The 25,984-nt window shown below is 36.9% G+C and overlaps 1 protein-coding gene across 4 annotated transcripts in view; it reads right to left on the bottom strand.

Annotated features, from left to right (window-relative positions):
• Positions 1-7,445: 7,445 nt before the first annotated feature.
• ANLN (anillin, actin binding protein) overlaps positions 7,446-25,984 on the bottom strand; it is a 124,704-nt gene continuing 106,165 nt past the window's right edge. For all 4 annotated transcript variants that reach the window (XM_058528166.1, XM_058528193.1, XM_058528173.1 and 1 more), the window contains 4 exons: positions 19,215-19,301; positions 13,975-14,082; positions 11,392-11,564; positions 7,446-8,764 (listed from right to left, as the gene is read on the bottom strand). In XM_058528166.1, the coding sequence (XP_058384149.1) occupies positions 8,641-8,764; positions 11,392-11,564; positions 13,975-14,082; positions 19,215-19,301 (492 nt within the window). In that variant the 3' untranslated portion in view covers positions 7,446-8,640. The remainder of the gene's footprint in view (positions 8,765-11,391; positions 11,565-13,974; positions 14,083-19,214; positions 19,302-25,984) is intronic.

Genomic DNA, 25,984 nt, shown 5'->3' with positions numbered 1-25,984 from the left:
CCCCAGGAAAAAACATTGCCCCACCACCATCCATGTCAGCAAAGGCCAAGTGGGGAGCCTGGACTTCTACCCTTGATCAGCTGTGAAGAGCTGCCCTTACTGTGTCAATAGAGTCCACGTAGGGAGCCTGGACAACAAAAGGTCTAATATTTATGTAATTGGAGTTCAGGAAGAAGAGAAGAAAGAAGTATTTGAAGAAATAATGGCTAAACATTTCCCAAATGTGGCAAGAAACATAAACCCACAGATTCAAGCTTAGTGAACTCCACACAGAATAAACCTAAAGAAATTTATGCCAAGATACATCATAATCAACTTCTGAAAATTAAAAACAAAAATAGATTTTGACTTTGAGATCTACCAGTTCAACCACTTCCAACAAACTGAAAGAACAGTCACCTTTTTTCTCTTAAAGTAAGGTGTTTCTCTCACCCCTTGACCCTTCATATCTCTCTTTCTTATGGGGTTCTTTCCAGAAGAAAGTAATAAAAATACCATTTGAATGCCCCTAGAGTGGAGTTTCTCAGCCTATTTAAATCTAATGGTAAATGTAAAAAGCTTTTTAAATGTAACTTGAAGTTCAAAATAAACTCGCAAGTCTAAAAGACAAAAAATAATAGTAATAATAATTAAAAGACAAACATCTCAATCATCTACTTACCATAGTAATGTGTAGAATGAGTGAATATGTGAAAAAGCCACATAATTTGCCACAGTGCGACTTGGTTTCTACTAGTGGAAATCATGCCTCTGAAACGTATTTCTTAATCAGTAAGCAAAAGAATCCTTTCACCTTCTGGGAAGTTTTAGACAAAATTCCATAATAAAAACTATTTTTAGATCCCAGGAAAAAAATTATCTATTATGGTGTTGGAAGCTGGTGGGACACTTTCCAAATAATCCTAGGTCAAAATGTATTAAAACTATACTTATAGACTATTTAGAAAAAAACAACAATGAAAATATTTTATAGGAATGAGTAAATTTGTACATAAATGGAATTCCTAAATTAAATTCTTTCATTGTTAAACATGAACTAATTAAATTATGAACTGTCCATTTCATGAGTTAGAAAGAGAACAAGAAAACAAACCCAAGGAAGAAAGGAGAGGAGAAAGAACTTAATGAAGATAAAAAGAAAAAATTAATTGGTTAAAAACTGAAAAACAATAGAATTTTTCAAAGCAGAGGTTCTTTGAAAAGCTTGATAAAACTGATAAAAAAGTCTATGGCAAAGCTAATCAAGAAAAAAGCAGAGAGAACCCAAAAACACACAGGAGAAAGGGTTATAAGAAAAAAAAATATATATATATATATATATTTTTTTTTTTTTGTGAGGAAGATCAGCCCTGAGCTAACATCCGTGCTAATCCTCCTCTTTTTGCTGAGGAAGACAGGCTCTGAGCTAACACCTACTGCCAATCCTCCTCCTTTTTTTTCCCCACAGCCCCAGTAGATAGTTGTATGTCATAGTTGCACATCCTTCTAGTTGCTGTATGTGGGATGTGGCCTCAGCATGGCCGGAGAAGTGGTGCCTCAGTGCGTGCCCAGGATCCGAACCCGGGCCTCTAGTAGCGGAGCGCACGCACTTAACCGCTAAGCCATGGGGCCGGCCCAGAAAAAATATATTTTTAAAAATTGTAAAATAGAAGGTGCAGTTTTACATTTAAAAGCTTAAAAACATGAATAAGTTTCTAGAGACAGATCAATTACCAAATCTCTTTAAGAAGTAGAAAAATTATATTGACAAAAAACCATGGAAGAAATTGAAAAATCGTAGCCAAATTGGTAGGCAGCTTCTAAAATGGCTCCCAGCAAGCCCCTCCTGTTGAGTGCAGGCTTGAACTAGTGATTGCGTCTAATAAACAGAATATAGCAAAAGCGATGGGACGTCACTTCCAAGATTTGATTGCAAAAGACAGTGACTTCTGCCTTGCTCGCACTCTCTCTCAGGTTCTTCTCACTTGCTCACTGTTGAAGCTGCCATTTGGTGAGCTGCCCTGTGGAGAGGCCCATGTGGTAAGGTATTGCAGGCAGCCACCGATTAAGAGCCAGTAAGGAACTGAGGCCCTCAGTCCCACAAGGTGCGAGGAACTGAATCCTTCCAACAACAAGGTGAGTGAGCTGGAAGGGGGTCCTTCCCTAATAGAGCCTTGGGGTGGACCCAGGGCTGACACACTGACTGCAGCCTTGTGAGAGACCCTCAGCCACAGCACCCGGTTAAACTGTGTCCAGATTTCTGACCCACAGTAACTGTGAGATGGTAAACGTTGTTGTCATTTTAGGCCACTAAATTTGGAGTAATTCATTATCCAGCAACAGATAACTAACACACAAACTGTCTCCAAAAATTGTACCAGGCCTAGGCTGTTTTATGGACAAGGCTTTAAAATCTTCAAGTAGATGAATTCCATGCTATCTAAACTTTTCCAGGGCCAGCCCCGTGGCTTGGCGGTTGGGTCCGTGCGCTCTGCTGCTGGTGGCCAGGGTTCGGATCCCGGGCGCGCGCCATCGCACTGCTTCTCCGGCCATGCTGAGGCCATGTCCCACATGCAGCAACTAGAAGGATGTGCAACTATGACATACAGCTATCCACTGGGGCTTTGGGGGAAAAATAAATAAATAAATAAAATTATAAAAAAAAAAAAAAAAAAAAGCTTTTCCAGAGTGTAGAAGAGAGCTGGCATTAACATTTATGAATCAGTAAGGTCCACAATTTTCCTTTTGGGAGGAATGTCAGATTTTTATATCAGGGTTATGAATTTGGGAGCTGGCCATAGAAAAAGAGGGATATTAGGAAATTTTCTTTACATAACAAAAAATAAATATCTATCTCAAACAAGTAGTTAACATTTATTTAACAGTGAAATACCAGAGCATTCTCATTAACATCAGACATGCCTGTTATCACCACTATTACCTTACATTGTTCTGGAAGAACAAAAATAGAAAGTATGGTATAAATACCGGAAAGGTGGAGACCTAATTATCATTATTTGAAGCTTGTTTCTCTGAAAACCAAAAAGAAGCAACTGAAAAATTATTATAACTAATAAAGTAATTCAGTAAGTCAACTAGTATTTATAGACAGCAAATCTTCAAAAGCAAAACTATAAAAGTACTGGAGAAAATAGTCGACATAAATTTGGCAAGTATATAAATGTAGATAAACAGTTAAAGACATGAGAAAACATGAGTTCTCGGAGGAAGGAAAAGAGCAATGAAAACACGAACACCACGCTGTCTGAAGGAAAGGCACACTCGCTACTCAATATGCCCTCGACTGAGACCCCCAGGGTTCTCCTTCTCCAGGATGTTGTGACAGTGAAATAAGAATGAAAGCTCGGCGCTTGGGAGGTATTGCCATGTATCCCGGACATTCCTGACTCTCCCTTTGGAAAACATCTTCAGGATCTGCACAGCCTGATGCCCTAGATCAGTGGGCTTCAAACTGGGGCAAGGATATGCCTATGAGCACATGAGGATTTTGCAAAGGGCACACCCCCTTGGATAGTTTTAGGGAAACCATTCCACCATCCTCATCTTCAAGGAGGCAAAACTGCCTCAAGGAGGCAACCTCTCCCTTCAAAAGAAGCAACTGCCTCTGAGATGTTCTCCTGTCCCACAGCCACCCTCTTTCACAATTGCCCTTCTCCTACTTTACTCTGTAAAGTAGGAGCCATGCTTTTCTCTCTCTACGGTCCTTTTTCTGATATGTAAAAACTTCCCCATACTGAAAGAAAAGGGATAATTCAAATAGCAGTTTTCCTGGATTCGCAATGCAGAATAACAAATCCTTTTGCAAGTCAGGCGGCTTTCATTTCTTTGCTTTCAACAAAAGTAAAGGAGTTAGAAGCAGTGGCAGGGCCTGCTGGTGGTCCCTGAAAGTGGGAGTGGGGGTATAGAGTCTCTTATGGTGTAGATTCTTTTTAAGGTATAAACTCTGTTAGGGTTTAGAGACAGCTGCCCTAGATGCCTTCGCAGGGTCTCCTTGTCTGCTATGGTTGGTCGTGCTCTGGCTTCATATTTGAAACAGTTGTAATCGTTCCACATTACAGTCGCCCTGGCCTCCACGTGGTTCCCGCTAGCCAGCATATTTTATGAACTAGGAGTAGGGCCTACAGATGAATCCACGGCTATCTATTCCTGCATGATTGAATAGTTTGGGTACCCCATTTCTTCAATACTTACTCACAAAGTTTCCATGATGAATGCTGACTGCTGGGATGGGGTCTGGACTCCACCTATCATCTGGTCCTATCACCCTTCATCCTGCTCCACAAATTCATCCTCCCCCATCTCTTACACTTGGCACTACCCTCAGGTCCTCCATCATCTTCGGCTCTTCCCCATCAGTGTAGTAGCATACTCATTTCCTCATCCACGAATATCCTTCCCTCAATATTTTCCTTCAATTATTCTCCCATTGTGCCTTTCCCTTCTCAGTCCAACATCCTGTAATCTTTACTCAGTCATCCACTCAGTTTCATTCTGATTTTAATTTTTAAAGTGCTCATAAGTCCATGTGCATCAGCAATATGAAAATATTCTCACTGTAAACATATCAAATATTCTAGAAATAGAGTAAAAAATTAAAGCATTCCTCCACCCAACACTGCTCCCAATCTCTTTCCACTGCCCTTTCCTATATAAAATTTGGTGTGGTTCCATCCACACTTATTTGATCTAGATATTTACATGCATATATGTTACACACATAGTTTCATATTGCGTGGCATATCCTTTTTTTCCATAAGTTGTCCTGGAAAATTTTTGCAATTATATATATAGTTTCCTTTTCTTCTTGAAAATTGCATGGTGTTTTGTAGAAAGTGTGTCATAATTTCCTAATAATGGGTTTGCAGATTATTTATTAATTCTCTGCCCTGTTGATGGACTTTCAGGTTATTTCTATTTTTTCCTTTTAAAAACAGTATTGCAATGATCATCCTTTTACGTATATCTTTGCTCACCTGCAAGTTCATCTGAGGAGAGTGGGGAGGAAGGAGTTAAAGTAGCTGGCCTTTAGTTCTGGGGAAGAAAGAAGGCAGGTGACACATCTAAATTCCTTGTAAATGTGCTGAAAACAGGACCTCCTGGTAAATAGACGAATGATATTTACTAGATCTTTTATCTCTGGAATGCTCTTAGTAGGATTTGGCCGGTTAAGGATTGGTTATGGTAAATAAACAGACTATATGGATTTGTGAGGCATGACTCTTGAGAGAAAGTCACACAAGCTATATAACTATAGAGGGTATAAAATGGCACTATTTCCTCACCCAAAGGCTCCCTGCTGTGTGAGATGTCCCACGAACCTCATGTGAGATCTTGTCTATTACTCTGGGCCACAGAGCGTGTCCAGCATAGGAATGAAAGACCGGGAAGGCAGGCAGGTGTTGCAGACTTCTCTGATTCGCCAGGGCCTTGATTGCTCGTGTCCTTGAAATCATGAGTAAAGCTTTCTGTGGATAAGATCTCTGACGCTGTGAGTCGCATTGACAGTCTGATCCTGTGTGTTAGCACAGAGATTACTGGAGGTTGCCAGCTGCCATTCAAGGAGGCTGTATCAGTTTCTATTCTCACCAAGAGTACGAGTTTGTTTCTAAGCAGCGTTGACTCTAGTTTCACCAATCCGAGGGCCAAAAACCCACTGCCATTTAAGTTTGTATTTTTCTATTTATTAGTATTATTTTTACATGTTTGTTGGCTTTGGATTTGCGTATGTGTGTGTGATGCATTATGTGCCCCTCTTTTTTAGGTTAAATTTTCTTCTTATTGAGAAACATCATAGTGTAATGGGGAAGTATGTGGATTCTGGAGTAGAGTGTCTGGGTTTAAATTCTGGTCTGTCACTTGCTAAGTATGTGGCCTCATAAAAGTTACCTAAGTTTTAGTTTCCTCATTCAATGTCTATTTCATAAGGTCATGTGAAGATTATATGAGATAACCCATGCAAAACACCAAGAATATCGCTGGTACATAGTAAATGCTCAAACAATGATAGCCAGTCATAGGAGCTCTTCATATATTTTGTGCACTGATTATGTTGTGAATATTTTCTCCTAGTCTGTTGCTTATGTTTTGAATTTATAGACATTTATCAGGCAGGAATTTTTTTTTTTTTTGTGAGCAAGATCAGCCCTGAGCTAACATCCATTGCCAATCCTCTTCTCTTTGCTGAGGAAGACTGGCCCTGGGCTAACATCCGCGCCCATCTTCCTCTACATTATATGGGATGCCACCACAGCATGGCTTGACAAGCAGTGCGTAGGTGCATACCTGGGATCTGAACCTGCGAACCCCGCACCACCTAAGCGGAACACGCACACTTAGCTGCTATGCCACCAGGCTGGCCTCCGAAGCAGGAAATATTTTATGTGATCAAATCTGTCATTCTTTTGCTCTGTGGATTTTGTTGTAGCCTGATTTTTTTATCTGAACCATTTTATTGAATAGACCACTCCAAATGTCAGTTCACGTTTTCTTTAACCGGCCTTATGTTTTGTGGTCAGAATCTGAAGATTCTTCTCTGGTCTCACCAGATATCACTCTTGTACTTCTTTCATGGAAGACAATCATTAGCCACTCCTTTTCACTTTTACCCTAAAGAACACGTTTATTTTGTTCTTGCTTCTCCTTCCACATCATACTCCTCCTGGATAATCTTATCCATTCTAATGGTTTCAACAATCCCCTCTAGGCAGGTGACACTAAAATCTTCAGAGCAGTATTTTTCACTGTTTACGAGGTATTTCTAACTTGATGTTCCACGATCTCTTTAAATTAAATTTCTTCTAAAACTTAACTTTATATACCCTCTATATATACCAAGAAGGAATGATCGCTAAGGGATACTATTGTGCTTTCTTTATTTAACTTACAACAAACAGTATGTATGGAATATCTTTATGAACAAAAGAATATAAATATGTCTATGTAATATGCACAGAATCTCTCTAGGAGGATACACAAAAACTGGAAAAAGTGGTTGTGACAAGGGGAGAGGACATACTGTTCACTTTAACTTCTTTGTGCCTTTTGAATTCTGTACCAAGATATGTAATGCCTATTCAAAAATAAGTGCAAGTCTATAAATAAATGAAAGGAACCCTCTCAATCCCATCAAACCTATTCCCTGTTTTGGCTGGTGATGGCACTCATTCACTCAGTCTCTGCTAAGCACTTGAGCATCATCCTCCATCTCCTCAAATGCACATTCCAGTACCGTATTCTGTTGAAATGCCTCAGAAATGGATCCTTCATCCACCTACTCACTCAACAGCGACTCTAAGAACACACAGTAAGCTGAATACTGGGCTAGAGATAAAAAGGTGAATGAGATACTGTCAGCACAATACCCTCAAGAAGCCCCACAGCCCCGGGAGGCACAGCAGCCACACCACACATTTAAACAGCATTTCTTAAATAACTGATTCTTTAAGCCATTTGCAAGTATTTATTCGGGTGAGATCATAAAATATATTTTTATAATACACATAAGAAAAAACACATTTGAATGAATAAAAAATAAAACGACAGGAGGTGACAGAATTTAGTGTTCATAAAGGAAATCATTGATAACTTTAACAATTCAGGGAAGAAATTCAAAGTGTACTTAAAAGTTGAGACCATGCTTTACAATATTCTATAATAAAAAATGAAGTATTAGGCTTTTAAAGGTAATACATGAATTAGTTTTTCAAATGATTTCATAATGGGTTTCTAGACAGTCGTACGTGGACATGAAAAAAAAGACAAAAACTTTGGCAAGCAAAGTATTAGTCTGTAGCAGCTTGGTAAAGTTTACTTTTTTTATATAAAGACTCTTCAATTTACATTTGTTCTTATTACAGGAGCAAAAAGAACTATTATGCCAAGTATATTTGAGGAGTCTGTAAGCTATATAGCAAAAATAATTATTTAAAAAGGCCTGTATTCTATGAAAATGTGCACCACAAGCAACTATAGTAACTGAGTAAATGTAAACCATGTGATTATTAACACTTCTAAACGAAACATTTAACTCCCAAATCTCACACAATATCCCCTATGTCCATATCTTGTTTAAAGGCAGCCTCAAGCTTTTAAACTAATGTACATTTGCTATTTGAAAATGTTCTTACCTCCATTACTAAAAATGTTTCTGTAAAGTCCCTTAGAAATTTTTTCAGTCTTCTAGTAACAAGATATGTCATGATCAATAAATGATCACAACCTGTAGAAAAAAGCATTGAGGCCAGAGGAAGGATGACCAAGTTGGAGGTTTCTATCTCCAACCGTGTAAGACCTTTCTACTTTGAGACCCACAGCTCCAAGAAGACAACTCAAAATTTCTTACTTCTAAAAAAATATTGTATCATGAAAAATTGAATAATTAGATTTCTAAGAAAATGAGGCTTTTAAATTAAGATTTAGCAAAATCAACTATAATGAACATTCTTCCAATCATTTATGAATAACAGAAATCAGTTGAAGTTTACATATAAAAGATATAAATACTGCATAATATGTAGTGAATATTGGCACATACCCTTTCGTATTTAAAGCATAAAATGCAATTAAGCAAATCTGATGCTCTTAAGATACATTTATGACATAGCTCAAAAACCTCTACATGGCATGGAAACTTCCCACAGTTTAAGGCTTTACAATAGGTTTATAGCAAGCATCAGGTTGCCAGAGGCGAATATCAACAAGAATTTGATTGAGTTTTTGCATCCAGAGATCCCGCTCTTCCTTGGTATCTGCAGACAGCCAGTTCCTACAGGAAAAAACAAAAGGTCAGGATGCTCTCCCCCGGTTCCATACTTCCCTGTACTTTTGCTGTGGGGGGTGGGGAAGGTGGGGAGCCTAAGCAAACCAGTAAAATGAGTTACTCTTTACCATCTTTTAACGGATGTTAATCAAATGTCCCATAGTGAGGTGCTTCTTCAATTATGATAAAGGAAAATTATCGCCACTGGTTAGTTAGCTGAATCATAACTCACACTGATTACAATTGGTAAATTATGGAGTTTCCAAACCAAAGATGCTAACTGTCTTGTACAGGTGGTCTGGCCTGGGCAATCTGGTGGTATGGGACACCCACTGAGTGTGGGTCACTTCCTAGCAAAAGCGAGCACACCACAGGCCTGAATCTGGGAGCTCCCCACGTCCCTCAGACTTGGGCTCCCTAAGAGCTGGAATCACAGGCTCATGGAACTTCACCTGGCTTAACAGGCAATATTAGTTTGTACTGTCTTCCATTATTTTTGTTCTACCATGTTAGCAGAACTTGGTATTTACAATAAATTATCTAAAGATCCTAAGACTTGGTCTATCCTAACCTCTCTGTCTATATCAGAAATCTCTTCTTTGCATCTATATTTAGCTACAAGCTGAATAACTAGTTGATGGGGCAGGCGAAGGTAGGAAGGTGAGAGGGGGAATTCCCTAACTCACAAGCCAGATCATTCTTCTAGGGAACAGCCAATTGTTAAAAGGTCTTTATATGGTACTCATTCTGCATCTTTATAATTTCTCCTCATTGGTACTAGAAATGGTATAAGCATGAATGAGGAGTGAGTTGATCATCTATTAGTCAATGGAGAGAACACAATACTTACAATAATAATAGTGACCATTTGTTGAGCTCAGTCCATGTGCTCGACACTGAGCTAAGTGTGTCTACTCATTAATCTCTACTGGCACTCTGTGGAGTTTATTTTTCCCTTTCGACAAAGGAAAATTCAGAGGGCCAGAAAAGTTAAGGAACTTGCCATGGTTACATTTGGTAAGTCATCGAGTTAGATTTAAACCTAGGTCTGTTGATTTCACAGCTCCACTGTATAACACTGCCTCCCCATGTGATGGAACATTTCTAGTTCAAATGTGTAGTGTATATTTCAAAGTAGGCAGTGTTGATCAGAAGAGAAATCTTGCATAATGAAGAAGGGGAAGATAGCAAGTGTGGTTAGTAGAAATAAAGATACATTAAATTAAGATAAAAGGTATAGGTCAAAAAGGCCCTGTGGAGAAACAGATAAATGAGGCAAAGGAGAATGCAGAACTGTAAAATGTTTATATTCTGCAAAATATATGATCAAAAAAGTGAAATAAGTTTTAAGAAGCGACCAAGCAAAGCTAAAGACTGAGCCAAAAATGAATTGAGAATGCACCACTCTCAAATGCTTGGATAAAGAAGTGTCCGCTCAAACCATGATAATGTTATAATGAGAAAAACTATAAGCAAATGAAGTACAGAGTAATTAGAGCAACACGTGATCTAGGTATTTCTACCACAGAAGGTCGAAGGAGAAGTCTGGGAGGGTTTATGTAGCAGGTAAAGGATAAGACTATAGGAAAAATGTGAGTAATGTTTAAAAGAATGGGCCATCGTGGTCAGGAACTACTTGGGTACTGAATTTTCATCAATTTGGGTTGATTCCCTGCTGACAGTGGCCACGGTCAGGGCAGCTATCAAACAAAATGACTGTAAATCCACTTTGCCTCTCCTGATCTGTCTGATGCCACTGCTGCATAGAAGGCCCCCTAAAGGAAAGGAATGGATGAGTTCAACTGGGTTAATCTGGAAGTAACCTAGACATCAAGAATTTCTAAAGAATGGGTCCCCTACCTAGTTGTTTTAAAACAAATTGGTAGTATGTGGGCAATTCTGTTCTATTTTAATATAGTGTCTCTTGGCTGTAGCTTTCTGATATTTCCGCATCAGAAACTCATGAAGTCAGTTCTATGCATCTCTCTGTCTGCAATATCCAGCAACAGCCTGATTAATAGAGACTTTGTCAAATTCTAACTTTTATGCCTAATCACAACTTTGTAAATTGAAGTCAGTCTTCAAGCTTCTCTTGGGCATCCAAGCAAAAGAACCTATCTTAGACTCTTACTAGTAAGCTTTTGTGTCATATACATAAGCCTAGGGTTAACAAAAAAGTGACACTCTCAATAGTTTATTCGGTTAATTTCCAACCAGAAATTTGTGGAGTAGAATGAGATTATTTTTGTAAGTCACCTGATTAACTGAGGGCATTTTTGGAATGGAAAGGAAGGGATGTATAAAATATCTTTAAACAATAAATGACTTTTCTATTACACAGGAAATCTTCAAACTTAACCCAAAGTTTATTAGCTAACTGCTTTGAAAATGGCTACACTGTGAGTATATTGGAAAACATGATTAGCTAAGACAAAACTTGAATGTTACGCTTTTCTTAACTATATTTAGTTATTATAGATTGTTCTCTTACTGCTGTGTGTGTGTTTTGTTTTCTCATGAAAACTGTACCATCTTCAAAGGCAAGGACCATCTCTGATATTTTTTACCGTGGTAAGAACATAGTGGGCAATCGATTACTTAGTTGATAGAAATATTTATAACCCAATACATACTTGGTGACACAAAGTGTGTCCCTGCATTGGCTGACAAGAGTCTCTCGGTCATCTTCTCTTTGTGGTCGGACAGTAATTAATTCAAAAGTGTTGCGTCTTGCACAAAATTCTCTGTTGGCTGGTTCTATCTGACGACTGGTACAATTGGCCAGATTTATCCTTCCTATGGGATTCTTTAAAAACAAATTTTTTTTTAAATTATTGATAGAAAATAAACAAGACCATTTAAGTCAGTAAGCATTAAGGAGTATTTAAGTTAGTACAAAATTAAAATTAAAAAGCCATTAATTTAAAAGTTAAAATTTAATTACACCAGACTTAGAGAAACATATTTAATATTTATCATTGTTTCTTGCTGAACATAAAAACAGAAACCAAAAATGTCAACCGGAGCTCTTAGCCCACTTAAAAAATAAACTCTTTGCTATGGAAAACTTCAAACAGACACAAAATAAAAAGAATAGTATAATGAACTTCCATGTACCCATCAACCAGCTTCAACAATTAGAAATACATATTCAACCATCTTTCAGCTATAGCCAGCCACTTTCTCCCTGTCTATAAAGAGAAACCTAGACATCTTATTTCATCTGTAAATATTTTTTATGTATCTCTGAAAGATAAAGCCAAACAATTGCTTCAGATCGTTGGAAGTCATGCCATTCCTATGGTATGAGAGTCAAAGATAAAAATTCATGAGACTAAATGGTCCTGAAAAATGGGAAAAGGGACATTTATGGGCACAAACAGTTTAGAAACAGCCAATAAAAGCGTCAACTCCATCAGTAATTTAAAAAAGAAGTTAAAATTAAATATACCATTTTGAAACATTAGATTGGCTAAGTCTGAAAAGAAGAGTAATAATCTCTGTTGACTGATTGGAGAGGTGAGTAAATAAACTCTTATACACTGCTGTGAAAGTATAAAATGGTCTATTACTGGCAGGCAATTTGATAACAGCAATCAAAAAACATCCAAAATGGGCATATTCTGATCCTACAATTCTGCCTAAAAGAAATTTATCCTAAGCAAATATATAAGTGCACAAAGATGTTTATATAGGTGTAGTAACTATTTTTTCATAATAGTGAAAAATTTGAAATAAATTAAATGACAGTAATAGGAGACTATTTAAACAAATAATGATATTATGTCTCCAGCAAGTATGGCAGACTAAATAGTCAGAGAATCCTCCCATTACATAACCCTCCAAATACTAGATAACTGAACTTACAAGAAAGGAAAAGACACCGATGGTAAGCTAGCCTGAAACCTGCCTTCCCTTGGAGCATTTGCCAACACTAGGAACCCGCAGTCTTTGCTCATGCATGTGAAATGATATAACATGAAGCCTGGTATTTGCTTTAAAACATCCTAGCAAAACAAAAGAACAAAAAAGTATGTCTTCTGAAGACATAAATGAAACATAAAAATTAATAACTGTTGGGGGGCCGGCCTGGTGGCATAGTGGTTAAGTTTGCATGCTCTGCTTCGGCGGCCCGGGGTTTGCAGGTTCAAATTCCAGGCGCAGACCTACATACTGCTCATCAAGCTATGCTGTGGCAGCATCCCATATACAAAATAGAGGAAGATGGGCACAGATGTTAGCTCAGGACTAGTCTTCCTCAGCAAAAAAAAGAGGAAGCTTGGCAAGGGATGTTACCTCTGTGGGGGGGAGAGAAAATTACATGGGGAGCTTCAACTGGACTGATAACACAGAGGTTGATGGAAATTATTTGTTTTTTATGTCTTTTTGTCCTAAATATTTCACCAATTTTTAAATAAAATTTTAAATGGGTACAATGTAATAAAGATAGCTATTAAACACGTTATGGATGTATCTTTACTGATGTGGAAAGATGTCAGGATACATTATTAAGTAAAACTCAGGTTATAAAAAACATGATGGTTTTTGTTTAAAAAAGATTCATAAGTGGATATATAATTATTTTTATAAATTATACATTTTAAAAGTTTAGAAGGATATACAACCAAAATATGAAAAATAGTTGTCTCTGTTATGGATGATTTTACTTTTTAATTCTGCTTATTTCTGTTTTCTAGTTTAGGGATAATAAATAATCATACTTGGGCGATAACATTAAATTCTTAAAAAATGAGATACAATTTATTACACAAAATCCTGTTATCAAATTTAGAAACAAACCGAAAACCACTGTATTCCTGTGGGTGGTCTTCCTTTACTTCTTATCCCAGATTTGGGTAAATCAACTAGCTCATAAAATACAAAATTGAATTTAATGTATTTCTGAAAATGTCAATAAAAAAATTATGAAACATTCCAGGAGAAAAGAAAGACAAATACATACCTTAAGGTATTTTAAGAGTGGTTAAATCACAAGGAATGGATAAGATACATTTTTACACAAATACACACACACACACACACGCACACGCACACGCACACACACAGGTCTTGCAACAAGAACATTTTTAATGGTTTAGTAAATACACTCAAAGGGGAATTTGGGTGGCTGGTGGGGGCCAGAGGGAACACTTGCATGAAACGCTACACAAAAGTCAGTCAGGGCTTTCACCACTGACCAGTACTATTAAAATTACCTTTCGTTTCTCATCATCTGGATAAGTCCAATAAGAGATACAGTTTCCAGAAAGAACACACCATCTTCGATGCCAGGCACCAAAACCGCTAACATCTTCAAATATGGTCTGGAAAAGTCAATGAAATGCTTCAGAAACTTGACGACCAATTAAATGCTAACTCTTTACATTAAACTTCAATATGCTGACATATTTCATACCTTGAAATCTACTTGCATGATTTTCATCATGTCTTTTATCTCAGTAATGAAAATCACTGATTGCTCAAATCCAAAACTACGTAGATTTTCAACATCATACACAAGCATAAGAGAACTTTCAGATATTAACCCCAAATAAATACTGCTATCTAATTTTAGACTTTTTAAAAACGTGGTATCCCTAACCAAATGCTCCTTAAATAAGAGAAAAGTGCTTCAAGTGTTGGAGGGTAAAATGATATGAGAATATCATACCTTATATATTGAATAAACTAATGATAGCTAATGAAAAAACAAATGAATTGTTAGACATTTTAATATGGAAGGCTGGCATTTAATGTTTATTCAGGAGAACAAAACAGTATTAGAAAAGAGTCCACTCATGATCCTATGCCTTGATGGAGTACTGTGATAAACATCAGAACTCCAGTCTACTGCTGAGCCATCAAGCACACCTGGAAGTAGCATCTCCCTGCAGTCAGCTCGTTGCCAGCTCATGCCTTGGGAATGCAAGTTACATTTTAAAAAGAGGGGAAGCAGTCGTGTTGGTTAAGGAGAGGAATCTGGAATAGGTAACTAATAACGTGGTTTTTTCCATGGAAGTACTTGTACTTAAGCAGCATAAGTAGAAGCTGCTTTATCCCCCCACTATTTTTTAGTTGTAGTCATAATGGAGCCCTAACTTATATAAAAGTTCTTACTTTTAAATAAAAAAAAGAATTCCTTTAGGAACTGTTACATTGAAAAACAAAGGAAGGTAAAAATGTAACGATCCTATAGATCACGGGTTAGTAAACTGTTTCTGTAAAGAGCCAGACAGTAAAGATTTTAGACTTCATGGGCCATAGGGGTTCTGTCACAACTATTTGATTCTACTGTTGTAGTGCAAAAGCAGCCATAGACAATATGTAATGAGCTCATGTTTCAATAAAACTTTATAAAAACAAGCAGTGGGCCGTACTTTGCTGACCCTTAATATAGATAATCCAAAGGCATCTCTGTGTTTGATTTCAGAATGCCTTAAGGCTTTTCCACCTTCAAATGGCTCAACTAAGCCTTACACCAACCCAATGATAGTGGGATATACACTCTTCTAGATTCACTAATTTGTGTGAATTGAACAAAAGGTAGATTGAGTTAGCAGTGCAATCTCTGGCCATGGAGGAAAGTTACTTTGTGTGAAGAAATGTCTCCATGACAGAATGAGACCTCAAATTTATTAGCTTAATGAATTAGCTGACTCCAACCATATATCCCCTTACCCCACCTTTTTTTTTCTCCTCCCCAGTTTATCCTGTTTCCTCCCCAACACATGCGTTTTCTAGGCAACACTGCTCACAGCCACCCACGGGAAAATACAGGAATCTTGTTATTTCAATCTCAAGCCCAAAGTTAGTACAAATGACTCACCAGCTCTCTTTTGTGTTTATGTTCATCTTTTACACCATAAAGGTAAAAGACAAGAAAAAATTGATGGATAAGATAACACAAGTTTTATTACACTCTACTATCATCAGAGAGGAATAACAAGGGACAGTTTTTTCATTTTTATGGCTGAGGAAGTGGAGGGTCAAGGAAATTAAATGACAACACACAATCACAAAGCAGAACTGGAACTCTCTAGCTAATCCAGAAGGTACTTCTCTTGCTGCTCATCAGCCCATGCAGAGCTAGACCAGCACCATTTAGAATCACTTAGCAAGTTGCTCTGGTCGGTAGTCTCCTTCCTCCCAGCAGTCCCTGACACATTAGGAAGGAAAACTGAATCATGCAACTTGCATTTCAATGACTACCTCTACTTTTTATAGAGGGTAGAGGTCATGAAAAGGCATTGTTTAGACAGGGGACAGAAGTTATTCTGGGGAATCCTGAGCAATTTCTTACCACATTTCTGTAAATGTGTGTGGATGTGATAAGAATGGGCTATAGGATTCAGGACAGAGTAAACCTGAAGAGATCTAACTCCAATCTAGTTAAGAGCCCAGCTCAAAAAGTAAATAGGTCAGACAGTATATACAAATGAACTAGATGCCATAATAGTCTATCAGTTGCTAAAGGTGTCTACAATAAAATATGAAAATATTTACATTAAAAGAAAAGGTCAGTAGGCAAACACTGCCTTCAAGTCAGAAATTTATAAAAATGCTTTTTCAAGGATATCTAGTGCCATCTGCTGGATTTACATGTGAAAAAAGTTAAACTCTGATTTACAGTCACCTTGGCCACTGGGCTTTCTGTAAATCTAGCCCTTCTTTCTGTACCCTTTGACAGCAAACGCAAACTGATTTGTGATATCACTTGCATTGTTCAAATTCCTGCTTCACAAAGAAAACCAAAGCTATGAAATTTTCTCTCTTCTTGTACCACACCCAGAATCTTCTATGTATTCTACACACATGATTTTCTCCTCTGATATAACGGAAAAAGAATAATTCTGTATAAGATCAATCCCACGAACTGTGGTTTGAGTCTTATATCTTCTCACTCTCGTGACCTTGCTTCAAGTATTAAGAATTCCTTAACCCTAGTACAGGTTCCCCACTGCCTCTATCTTCAACCTCTTTGGCCCTATTAGAAGCTACTTGTTTCAATTTAAAGACTCTCAAGTCTCTCCAATCTTAATAAAATGTCAACAAAATCCTTCTTTCACCCTACAGGGCTCTGCAAGTCCCACACTGTATCTCTTTACTCCTTTGCAGCCACACCCTGTTTCAGGCTGTTGCTACCACTCTCATTCCTCACCTCCCACTCCGTTTATAACTGAAGCAGGTACCTGAGGGTTACTGTAAATATTCAGTAAGAACATGATTGCCTTTGACCTTGTTCTCAACACGTCACAGATGAAAAGAAGTTAATCTTATTAATTTGCTATTTTCTTCTTTAACCTAAGGGGTGACTCAAGGGTCACAAGGAATTATGTGCTTGTTTTGCAGAAGAAAAAGAATGTCTTTAAGGAAATTACAATCACTAAATAACCAGCTCCCAGCTGCCCCTGACACCCAGAAATCTGATTGCCCAAGGGCTCATCTGGAGTGCAAGAAACATGGAATTCCCCTTTGTTTCTCTGAAACTCCTCCTCCCAAGCCCCTTAGCTCTATAAAGACCCCCTGGCTGTCTTCTTTCATTAAGGCAGCTTTGAGAGAACCTATCCTCCCGCCTTCTCATTTTGGGCCAATTCAAATAAACCTTTCTCCATCTCCAAGCACCAGTCTCTGAGTGATTGGCTTATTGCGTATCAGGCACAGGAACTTGAGATTAAGCGGTTCAGTATCCTAACCATTTGCAGTCTAGTTTCTGCTCTCATCAAAACTAGAATGACCACCTTGTAAATATGTCCAACGGTCTCTAATGATCCTTATCTAATTTTATCACTCCCTCTTTCAGACTCTCTTCCCTTGGCAAACAGGACACTAAATTCTCCACTGCCCTCCCTGTAGTCTCCTTTGAGAGTTTTTCTTCCTAGGGCTGTGGTTTAAATGTTAGTGTTCTTCTTGGGTCGGCTTTACTCAGCTCCCCCTGTGCTTCAATTACTATCTCTATGCTGCAGATTTTCAAATCTTCATATCAACTAAAATGTCTATCTTGAGCTCCAAACCCAGATCTTTGAAACATGTGTCTACGTATCTAAAATTCAAATAGTTTAACACTTAACTCATTAAAACTTCCCACCTTGGGTGGGGATTGACTGTCAAGGGGCATGAGGAAACTTTCTGGGGTAATCTTCTATATCTTAATAGAAATTTGGGTTACACAGATGTATGCATGTGTCAAAACTTAGAGGATGTATACTTAAGATTTAGGGGAACATATTAATGTCTACAATATACTTTGAAATTCTTTCCCCAAAACATGATATTTTCAGCAATGGTTAGAGGGATGGCTAAAAGAATGGCTAAGTGATAGATATATGGTAAAGCAAGGACAGCAAAAAATGTTAAAAGCAAAATCTAGATGGTGGGTATATGAGTGTTCATTGTAAAATTCTATCAACATTGCTGTATGTTTGCAATTTTTCACAACAAAATTTTAGGGGAAAAAAATACTTTCCACCCAAACATGCACACCTGCTCCTCCCCAAGGTCCCTCAGTGGCATCACTGCCACCCAAGAAGGTGTGCAAGGCTGAGATCTGGGTGACATCCTTACTTCTGCTTTTCCACCCACTAGAGCCAAATCACTAGGGTCTGCCTTCCTTCCTTCTTCATCCCTCCATGATGGGTCCTTCTCTTCATCCAGAGTACCAGTCCCCATCACCTCTCTCACGGAGTAACGCAGTCTCCTCACTAGTCTTCTTCAAGGTCATCACTCTCCAATCCACTTTCCACATGTCAGTCAGAATGACTTTTCTAAATCCCAAATTGGATGTTATTCCTCTGCTTAAAATTCTACAAGAGTACTCTACTGGCTTCAGGATAAAGTCCAAATTCTTTAAAAACCCCTTTAACACTTGGCTCCATTTCCCCCAACCATACTTTCCTTCCCAATCATTCTCCTCATTGCCCCTCCTCCACACACACACTCAAACTCTAAGCTCCAGCTATCCTGAAATACCTGCCACTATGTAAATGTGTTATCCTTTTCGCTGGTGGGGGTGAGAGGGAAGGGCCCTCCAGGCCATTGGACATGCTCCTCTCTTTATATGGAGCACTTCTCCCTCCCCTTACCCTCTAGCTAACTTATTCAGTTAGCAGTCTACCAGTTACTGCTTCCAACAGCCTTCTTTAAGCCTTCCTACCCATACTCAAAACCTAATATCCCACCAATTTACACCCATGCACTTTATGCTTTCTCTTATTATAGTACTATATTGTACTTACCTGTTCACTTGTATTTCTCCCTGTTAAACTAAAAGTTCCTGAATAGAGGCATTATTTTTGGGGGCCTATTATATTCCAACACGAGCACAGTGATTGGCATATAACGGATGTGCAACACATCTTTACTGAACCAATTTATCACCTAAATCACATAGGCTTTCATTTCAAGTCTACATTTTACCAAATGGAAAAAAACAAAACATAGATTAAATGATCTTACTTACTAGAAAACCTCTTTCTTCAACACTTGAATTCACTTGACACTTTATTTTTAAATAAATATGACCTTCCAAAGGAGATAAAAATGGCACCTGCGAAGAAAGAGGGTAAATTATTTGCAAAACAGTTTCAAAGTGTGATTTTTCTTGATAAAACATGTATAAATCATGAATAGAAAATATTATGCCTTGAAAACACAGTATTTTCTAAAGCTGGAATATAAAATAGGTAGCCAAAAGCCACTGGTTCCTTAGCAACAAATACTTTTGAATAAATTCACTCAAGGTAGAGCTTGATAAAAACAGAACCCTTAGTCCCAAGATAACGTGATAAAGAAAACACAGATTTAAGAAGAGAATACATGTGCTTATCCATCCTCCATCAACAGAATGTATTTAATAGAAAACTGGATAAACCAATTGGTATATTAATACAATACAATATTACTCAGCAATAAAGAACAATGAACTGCAGAATGGAAAAGTTGATCCTCAAATTCATTTGGAATTGCAAAAGGCCCCAAACAACCAAAACAATCTTGAAAAAGGAAAACAAAGTTAGAAGAATCATACTTCCCAATTTCAAATTAATCCAAAGCTATAGTAATCAAAACAGTGCGGTACTGGCATAAGGGTAGACATATAGACCACAAGAATAGAATTGAGAGTCCAGAAATAAACCCATACATCTATGGCCAATTGATTTTCAACAAGGGTACCAAGACCATTCAATGAGGAAAGAACAACAAATGGTGTTGGAGAAACTGGATAGCCACATGCAAAAGAGTGAAGTTGGATCCCCACCTCATATTATATAAAAAAATTAACTCAAAATGGATCAGTGACCTAAATATGAGAGCTAAAACCATAAAACTCTTAGAAGAAAACATAGGTGTAAATCTTTAATGATCATGGATTTGGCAATGAATTCTCAGATATGATACCAAAAGCATAAGCCACAAAGGAAAAAAACAGATAAATTAGACTTCATCGAAATTAAAAGCTTTTCAGTATGGAGGTTCCTCAAAAACTTAAAAGTGGAACTACCATATAATCAAAAAATCCTCTTCTGGGAATTTATCCAAAAGAACTAAACTCAGGTTCTCAAAGGGATATTTGCACTCCCATGTTCAACATAGCATTCTTCACATTAGCCAAGAGGTGGAAACAACCTAAATGCCCATCAACAGATGAATGGATAAAGAAAATGTGGTACAGTCACCTTTCTCCTCACTTCTGAGTATGAAAACTACTCTAGGCCATCCAGATCCTGTCCTCCCCAGAGTCGGAAGTTTGTCTTCTTGGCTCTGAAACTCCCCTGTGTATGCTTCTTATGTGTCCTAACCCACAGCCCCACATCTCTACACAGCAGATCCTTGAAGTCAATTATTACGTCTTTTTCATGTTTGTTCCCATATCCTATTGCCAAATCACAGCTGATAAAAGTTTGCTAAAAGAATATTGTTTGGTCAAATAAATACCTAGAGTTCTCCCAATGAAAAAAAAGAAAATGTGGTACATACATACAATTGAATATTATTCAGCCATAAAAAAGAACGAAATCCTGTCAGATGCTGCAACATGGATGAAACTTGAGTACATTATGCTAAGTGAAATAAACAGTCACAGAAGGATTCCACTTACATAAGGTATCTAAAGTAGCCAAACACATAGAAGCAGAAAATAGAATGGTGGTTGCCAGGGGCTGGCGCGAGGGGGGAAAGAGAGAGTTGCTATTCAGTAGGTATAGAATTTCAGTCATGCCAGATGAAAAAATTCCAGAGATCTGCTGTACAACATTGTACTTATAGTTAACAATACTGTGCACTTAAAAAATTTGTTAAGAGGGTAGATCTCATGTTATGTATTATTTACCACAATAAAAAAAATTTTAAACTTTTGTGCATCAAAGCATATTATCAAGAGAGTGAAAAGACGATCTACAGAATAGGAGAAAATATTTGCAAATCATATTTCTGATAATGGTCTAGTATCCAGTATATAAAGAACTCTCATAACTCAACGATGAAAAGACAACTCATTTAAAACAATCCAAACAACCCAATTTAAAAATTAGCAAACGACTTGAACAGATATTTTTTCAAAGATATACAAATGGCCAACCAATACATAAAAAGATGCTCAGCATCAATAGTCATTAGGAAATAAACGTTAGCTTGATGATGATGATGATGACGATAATGATAATGCTAAAGATGATGATGAGGATTTCAACGGAAATCTCAAGTTGCCATAGTGCCCAAAACCATTTACTGAGGAATGCATAAAAAGGAATCTGATTATTTTATTGGAAGCACATTGTTTTGAACCAAAATGAAAATAGGTTAAATTATAAAACCAATAGTAATAAGTTATTGAAAGCAGGTTTTTTTATTGTTTGCTTTAGAGTTGAATCACTCAGTACCTATGAGATTTTTCTCATTTCTTAGATACAAGTATGTTTCAAACATTTATAATCCCAAAACTCATGCTACAGCTTATACCATGTTATGGCTGAATTGTGACCCCCACAAATTCACATGTTGAAGTCCTAACACCCCACACCACAGAGAGTGACTTTATTTGAAGAAAGAGTCTTTAAAGAGGTAATTAAGGTTAAATGACATCATTAAGGTGGGCCCTAATCCAATATGATTGGTAACCTTATAAAAAAAGATTAGGACACAGATCAGAGAAAAGACCATGTGAAGACACTGGAGGAAGACAGCCGTCTACAAGCTAAGGAGAGAGGGTTTAGAAAAAAACCAACCCTATCAATACCTTGATCTTGGACTTCTAGTCCCCAGAACTGTGAAAAAATAAATTTCTGTTGTTTAAGCCAAAAAAAAAGAGTTACTATGGAAATGTAAATCAAAACCACAATGAGGTGCCCCTTCCCACCCACTAGGATGGCTATAATCAAAAACGTGGAAAACAACAAGCACTGGCAAGGATGTGGAGACTTTGGAACCCACATTACTGGTAGGAATGTCAAACAGTGCAGGCACCATGAAAAACTGTTTGGTGGTTCTTCAAAAATTAAACAGAATTATCATATGACTCCACAATTCCTTTTCTAGATATATACTCAAAAGAACTGAAAACAGGTATTTGAACAAGTACATATACATCCAAGTTCATAGCAGCATTATTGACAATAGCCAAAAAGAAACAGCCCAAACGTCTATCAACAGATGAATGGACAAATTGTAGTATATACATATAATAGAATATTATTCAGCCATAGAAAGTAACAAAGCACTGACACACGCTACATCATACATACACACATACACACACACACACACATAAATCTACCCCATAAGAACAAAAGTCATCTGAGTAATAATTACCTGGCAGGTTATACACAAATAAAAAATAAAGTTGCCCTATAATGTACATAATATAGAGCTAATACATTTCATGATAATAATTTTCATTGAATGTTTGTGCCATTTTACTTCCAGGCAGATTTCCAAAATTAAGGACCCCACATCCAATACAAGTCTGCATTACAGAGATGGTAGAGAGATGCAAACATAGACCTGGCAGTGAAAGCCAACGTTGAAATCTATCTGAAGGAGACTTGTTTAAGTTCCATATGAAGAAGGTCTGGAACGGCCTAAATCCACACCAGATGCCATTACTGTCATGATGTGACGACTCTTCACTCCCAATCATGGCTCATTTGCTAGCTACAGAGACACACACAAAAGTATACCTAAATTCTGTCTGTTAAATTTATCCCAGTGTTGGTGGTAACAGGGATATACAGAAAGGAGTTCTACTTCCATTACGTGCTCAGAGTTCCACTTCCAATTAGGATCTGAAGGGTCACAAAAGACCACCACTTCTACTGTAATAATAAGAAAACATTGGATAAACTAAGAAAATCATCAAAAGTCATCAAAAAGCTGTGGAAGCAAAAAGATTAAATGGAAAAAATTCAGTAAGAAATGTGTCCTTGCTAGGTAAACCAAATCAGGGACCAATTCATCCCCTGGGGGCAAGGACTGGCAGAGGAGTAAGCTGGCCATAGGCAATGAATTTCGCAGGGAAAAGGAGAAACCAGTTAAGTCTTTAACAGATGAGCAGGGCTGTCGATGAGCATCTCAAGGAGCCCAGAGGTAGAGCTAAGCCCTCCCAACCTGCCAATTCCTCCTCACAAGAATTTTCCTGAGTAAGTGCTAGTACCACAAATTGAAGGCAGGTCTGGAAAGCAGAAAGAAATCTTGTAGACTTGCAGAACTTAGATCTCAAAGTTCTGCTGAAAGGTGGGGCTCAACCTCACTCTCAAGGTATTTGAAACAAGAGTTGAACCCAAAATAACTAAAACCCCATCTCAGCTCAACTTCTGATTATATCAAAGAGATTGGCCCCTAAGCCAAACTGTCTGAGAGACAAATGGGCAAGTTATTACTACCCTCTTCTGTCTCTACTACTCTTTTATAACATAACATCTGGCCTATAATTAAAAAGTTGCAAGACAAAAAAAAGTAGGAAAATGTGGCCTTTAATCAAGAGAAAACAAAACAAAACCCTGTCAATAGCAGATCCACAGATGATCTAGATGTAAGAATTATAAGACAAGGGCATTTATAATTTGTTAAAGAATTTAGAGAAAAAGATGAATAAAAATGAGTGAAAAGAGGGAGAATTTCAACACAGAAATGGAAGGTCTAAAAAAGATCCAAATGGAAATTTTAGAATTAAAAAAATGTTTGAATTGAATAATTCATTGGATGGGCTTAACAAGAAACTGGGGCACATCAGAAAAAAAGATAGGTGAATTCAAAGACTAGTAAACAGAAATGATCCAAAATGAAACACAAAGAAGAAAGAAACAAAAACCAAAAGAGTGTCATAGACCTGTAGAAAAATAGTGAACAATCTAACATACATTTAACTGGAGTCCCAGAAAAAAGAGAGAACTGGGCAGAAGAAATATTTGAAGAGATAATGGCTGAGAATTTGTCAAAATTTATGAAACACACAAACTACAGATCCATAAAGCTCTGTGAAACCCAGTATGATAAATACAAAGACAACCACACCTAGGCACTTTAGAGTCAAACTGTTAAAAATAAAAAATAAAAAAACATTAAAAGGAGAAAATTAAAAATTATGGCTGACTTCTTATCAGAAACAATTAAAGCCAGAAAACAATAAAATGACATCTTTAAAGGGGTGAAAGAAAAAAACCTGCCAACCTAGCAGTCTATACCCAATGAGAATATCCTTCAGAAATTAAGGCAAGGTAAAGACATTTTTGGATAAACAAAAGCTAAAGAATTCATTTCTGGCAGACCTATATTACAAGAAATAATAAATAAAAGTGCTTCCTGAGAAGGCAATGATCGCAGATGGAAGCCTGGATCTACAAGATGGAATGAAGCACATCAGAAATGGTAAATATAAAAGACAACTTCTAAAAATATATTTTAAAATTTCTTTTAAAAAACTGATTAAAGAAAAAGTAACAACAATGCATTGTGGGATTTATAACAAGAGTAGAAGTAAAATATGATGGGGTGGGCAAATGGAATTACACTGTTGCAAGGTTCTAAATATTATAAGGTATATGAAGTAGAATAACAGAATTTCAAGGTAGACTGTAATACGTTAAGGATGCATATTGTAATCCTTAGCAATACTGAAAAAGAATACAAGGATGTATAGCTAAAAAGCCAAAAGAGGAGAGAAAAAGGTTACCAAAATACTTAATTAATCCAGAAGAAGGCAAGAAAGGAAAAACAAAGGGACAAAAAATAGATGAGACAAATAGAAAACAAAGAACAAAATGGTAGACCAGGGGTTTGTGAACTTTTTCTGTAAAGGCCCAGACAGTTAATATTTTAGAATTTGCAGACCATACAATCTTTGTCACAACTATTCAACTCTGCCATTATAGCTTTTTAAATGCAATATTTGCTTTATCTTGGTGGTCTGGAACTGAACCCACAATATCTCTGAGGTATGCCTGTACATAAACAAGCGGGCGTGGTTGCATTTCAAATACTTTAGTTACAAAACCTGGCTGCTGAAATTTAGTTAATAATAATATATCAACATTAGTTCACTAATATTAATTGTGACAAATGTACCATACTAATATAAGATGTTAATTTAAAAAAAAAAAGAAAAAAAACAGGCTATAAGTTTGCCTTCTCTTGTGGTACACTAAAGCCAACAATATTAGTATTGCATTAAATATAAGTAGACCAAACACTCTAATGAAAAGACAAAAGATTGCCATCCTGGATAACAAAATATCACCATAAAATACATTTGTAAGACACAAATTTCACATATGGATACAGACAGGTTGAGAATAAATGATAGAAAAAGATATGACATAGAAACACTAATCCTAAGAAAGCTGTTGTGACTCTATTAATATCAGGCAAAATAGACTTTAAAATAAAGATTATCAGAGATAAAGTGAACAATTCATCAAGAAGATAAAATAGTTTTACATATTTATGCACCTAATAGCGTAGCTTTAAAATACATGAACATAAATTGACAAAATAAAAATTAAGTGCCTAAAGTGAGACTATGTAGCTCTTACTAGTTGGAAGCTTGAGGAATTTATATTTTCTTCCAAATAAAATCATGCTTTCTATCTACCACCGAAAACATTCACATAAGAAATATTTTTAAATAAATCATTCTTATCAACATATTAATATTTAGTGAAGACACCTCATGTCAAAAGTATCTTTTAAATTATAAAAGCTGCTTAAGTGTATGTGATAATTTTAAATATTTTGAAT

The sequence above is a fragment of the Diceros bicornis genome, chromosome 3 (assembly GCF_020826845.1).
Source record: "Diceros bicornis minor isolate mBicDic1 chromosome 3, mDicBic1.mat.cur, whole genome shotgun sequence".
Classification (NCBI taxonomy): Eukaryota; Metazoa; Chordata; class Mammalia; order Perissodactyla; family Rhinocerotidae; genus Diceros; species Diceros bicornis.
Note: the sequence above shows the minus strand (reverse complement) of the source record. Positions and strands in the feature narration are given on the sequence as shown.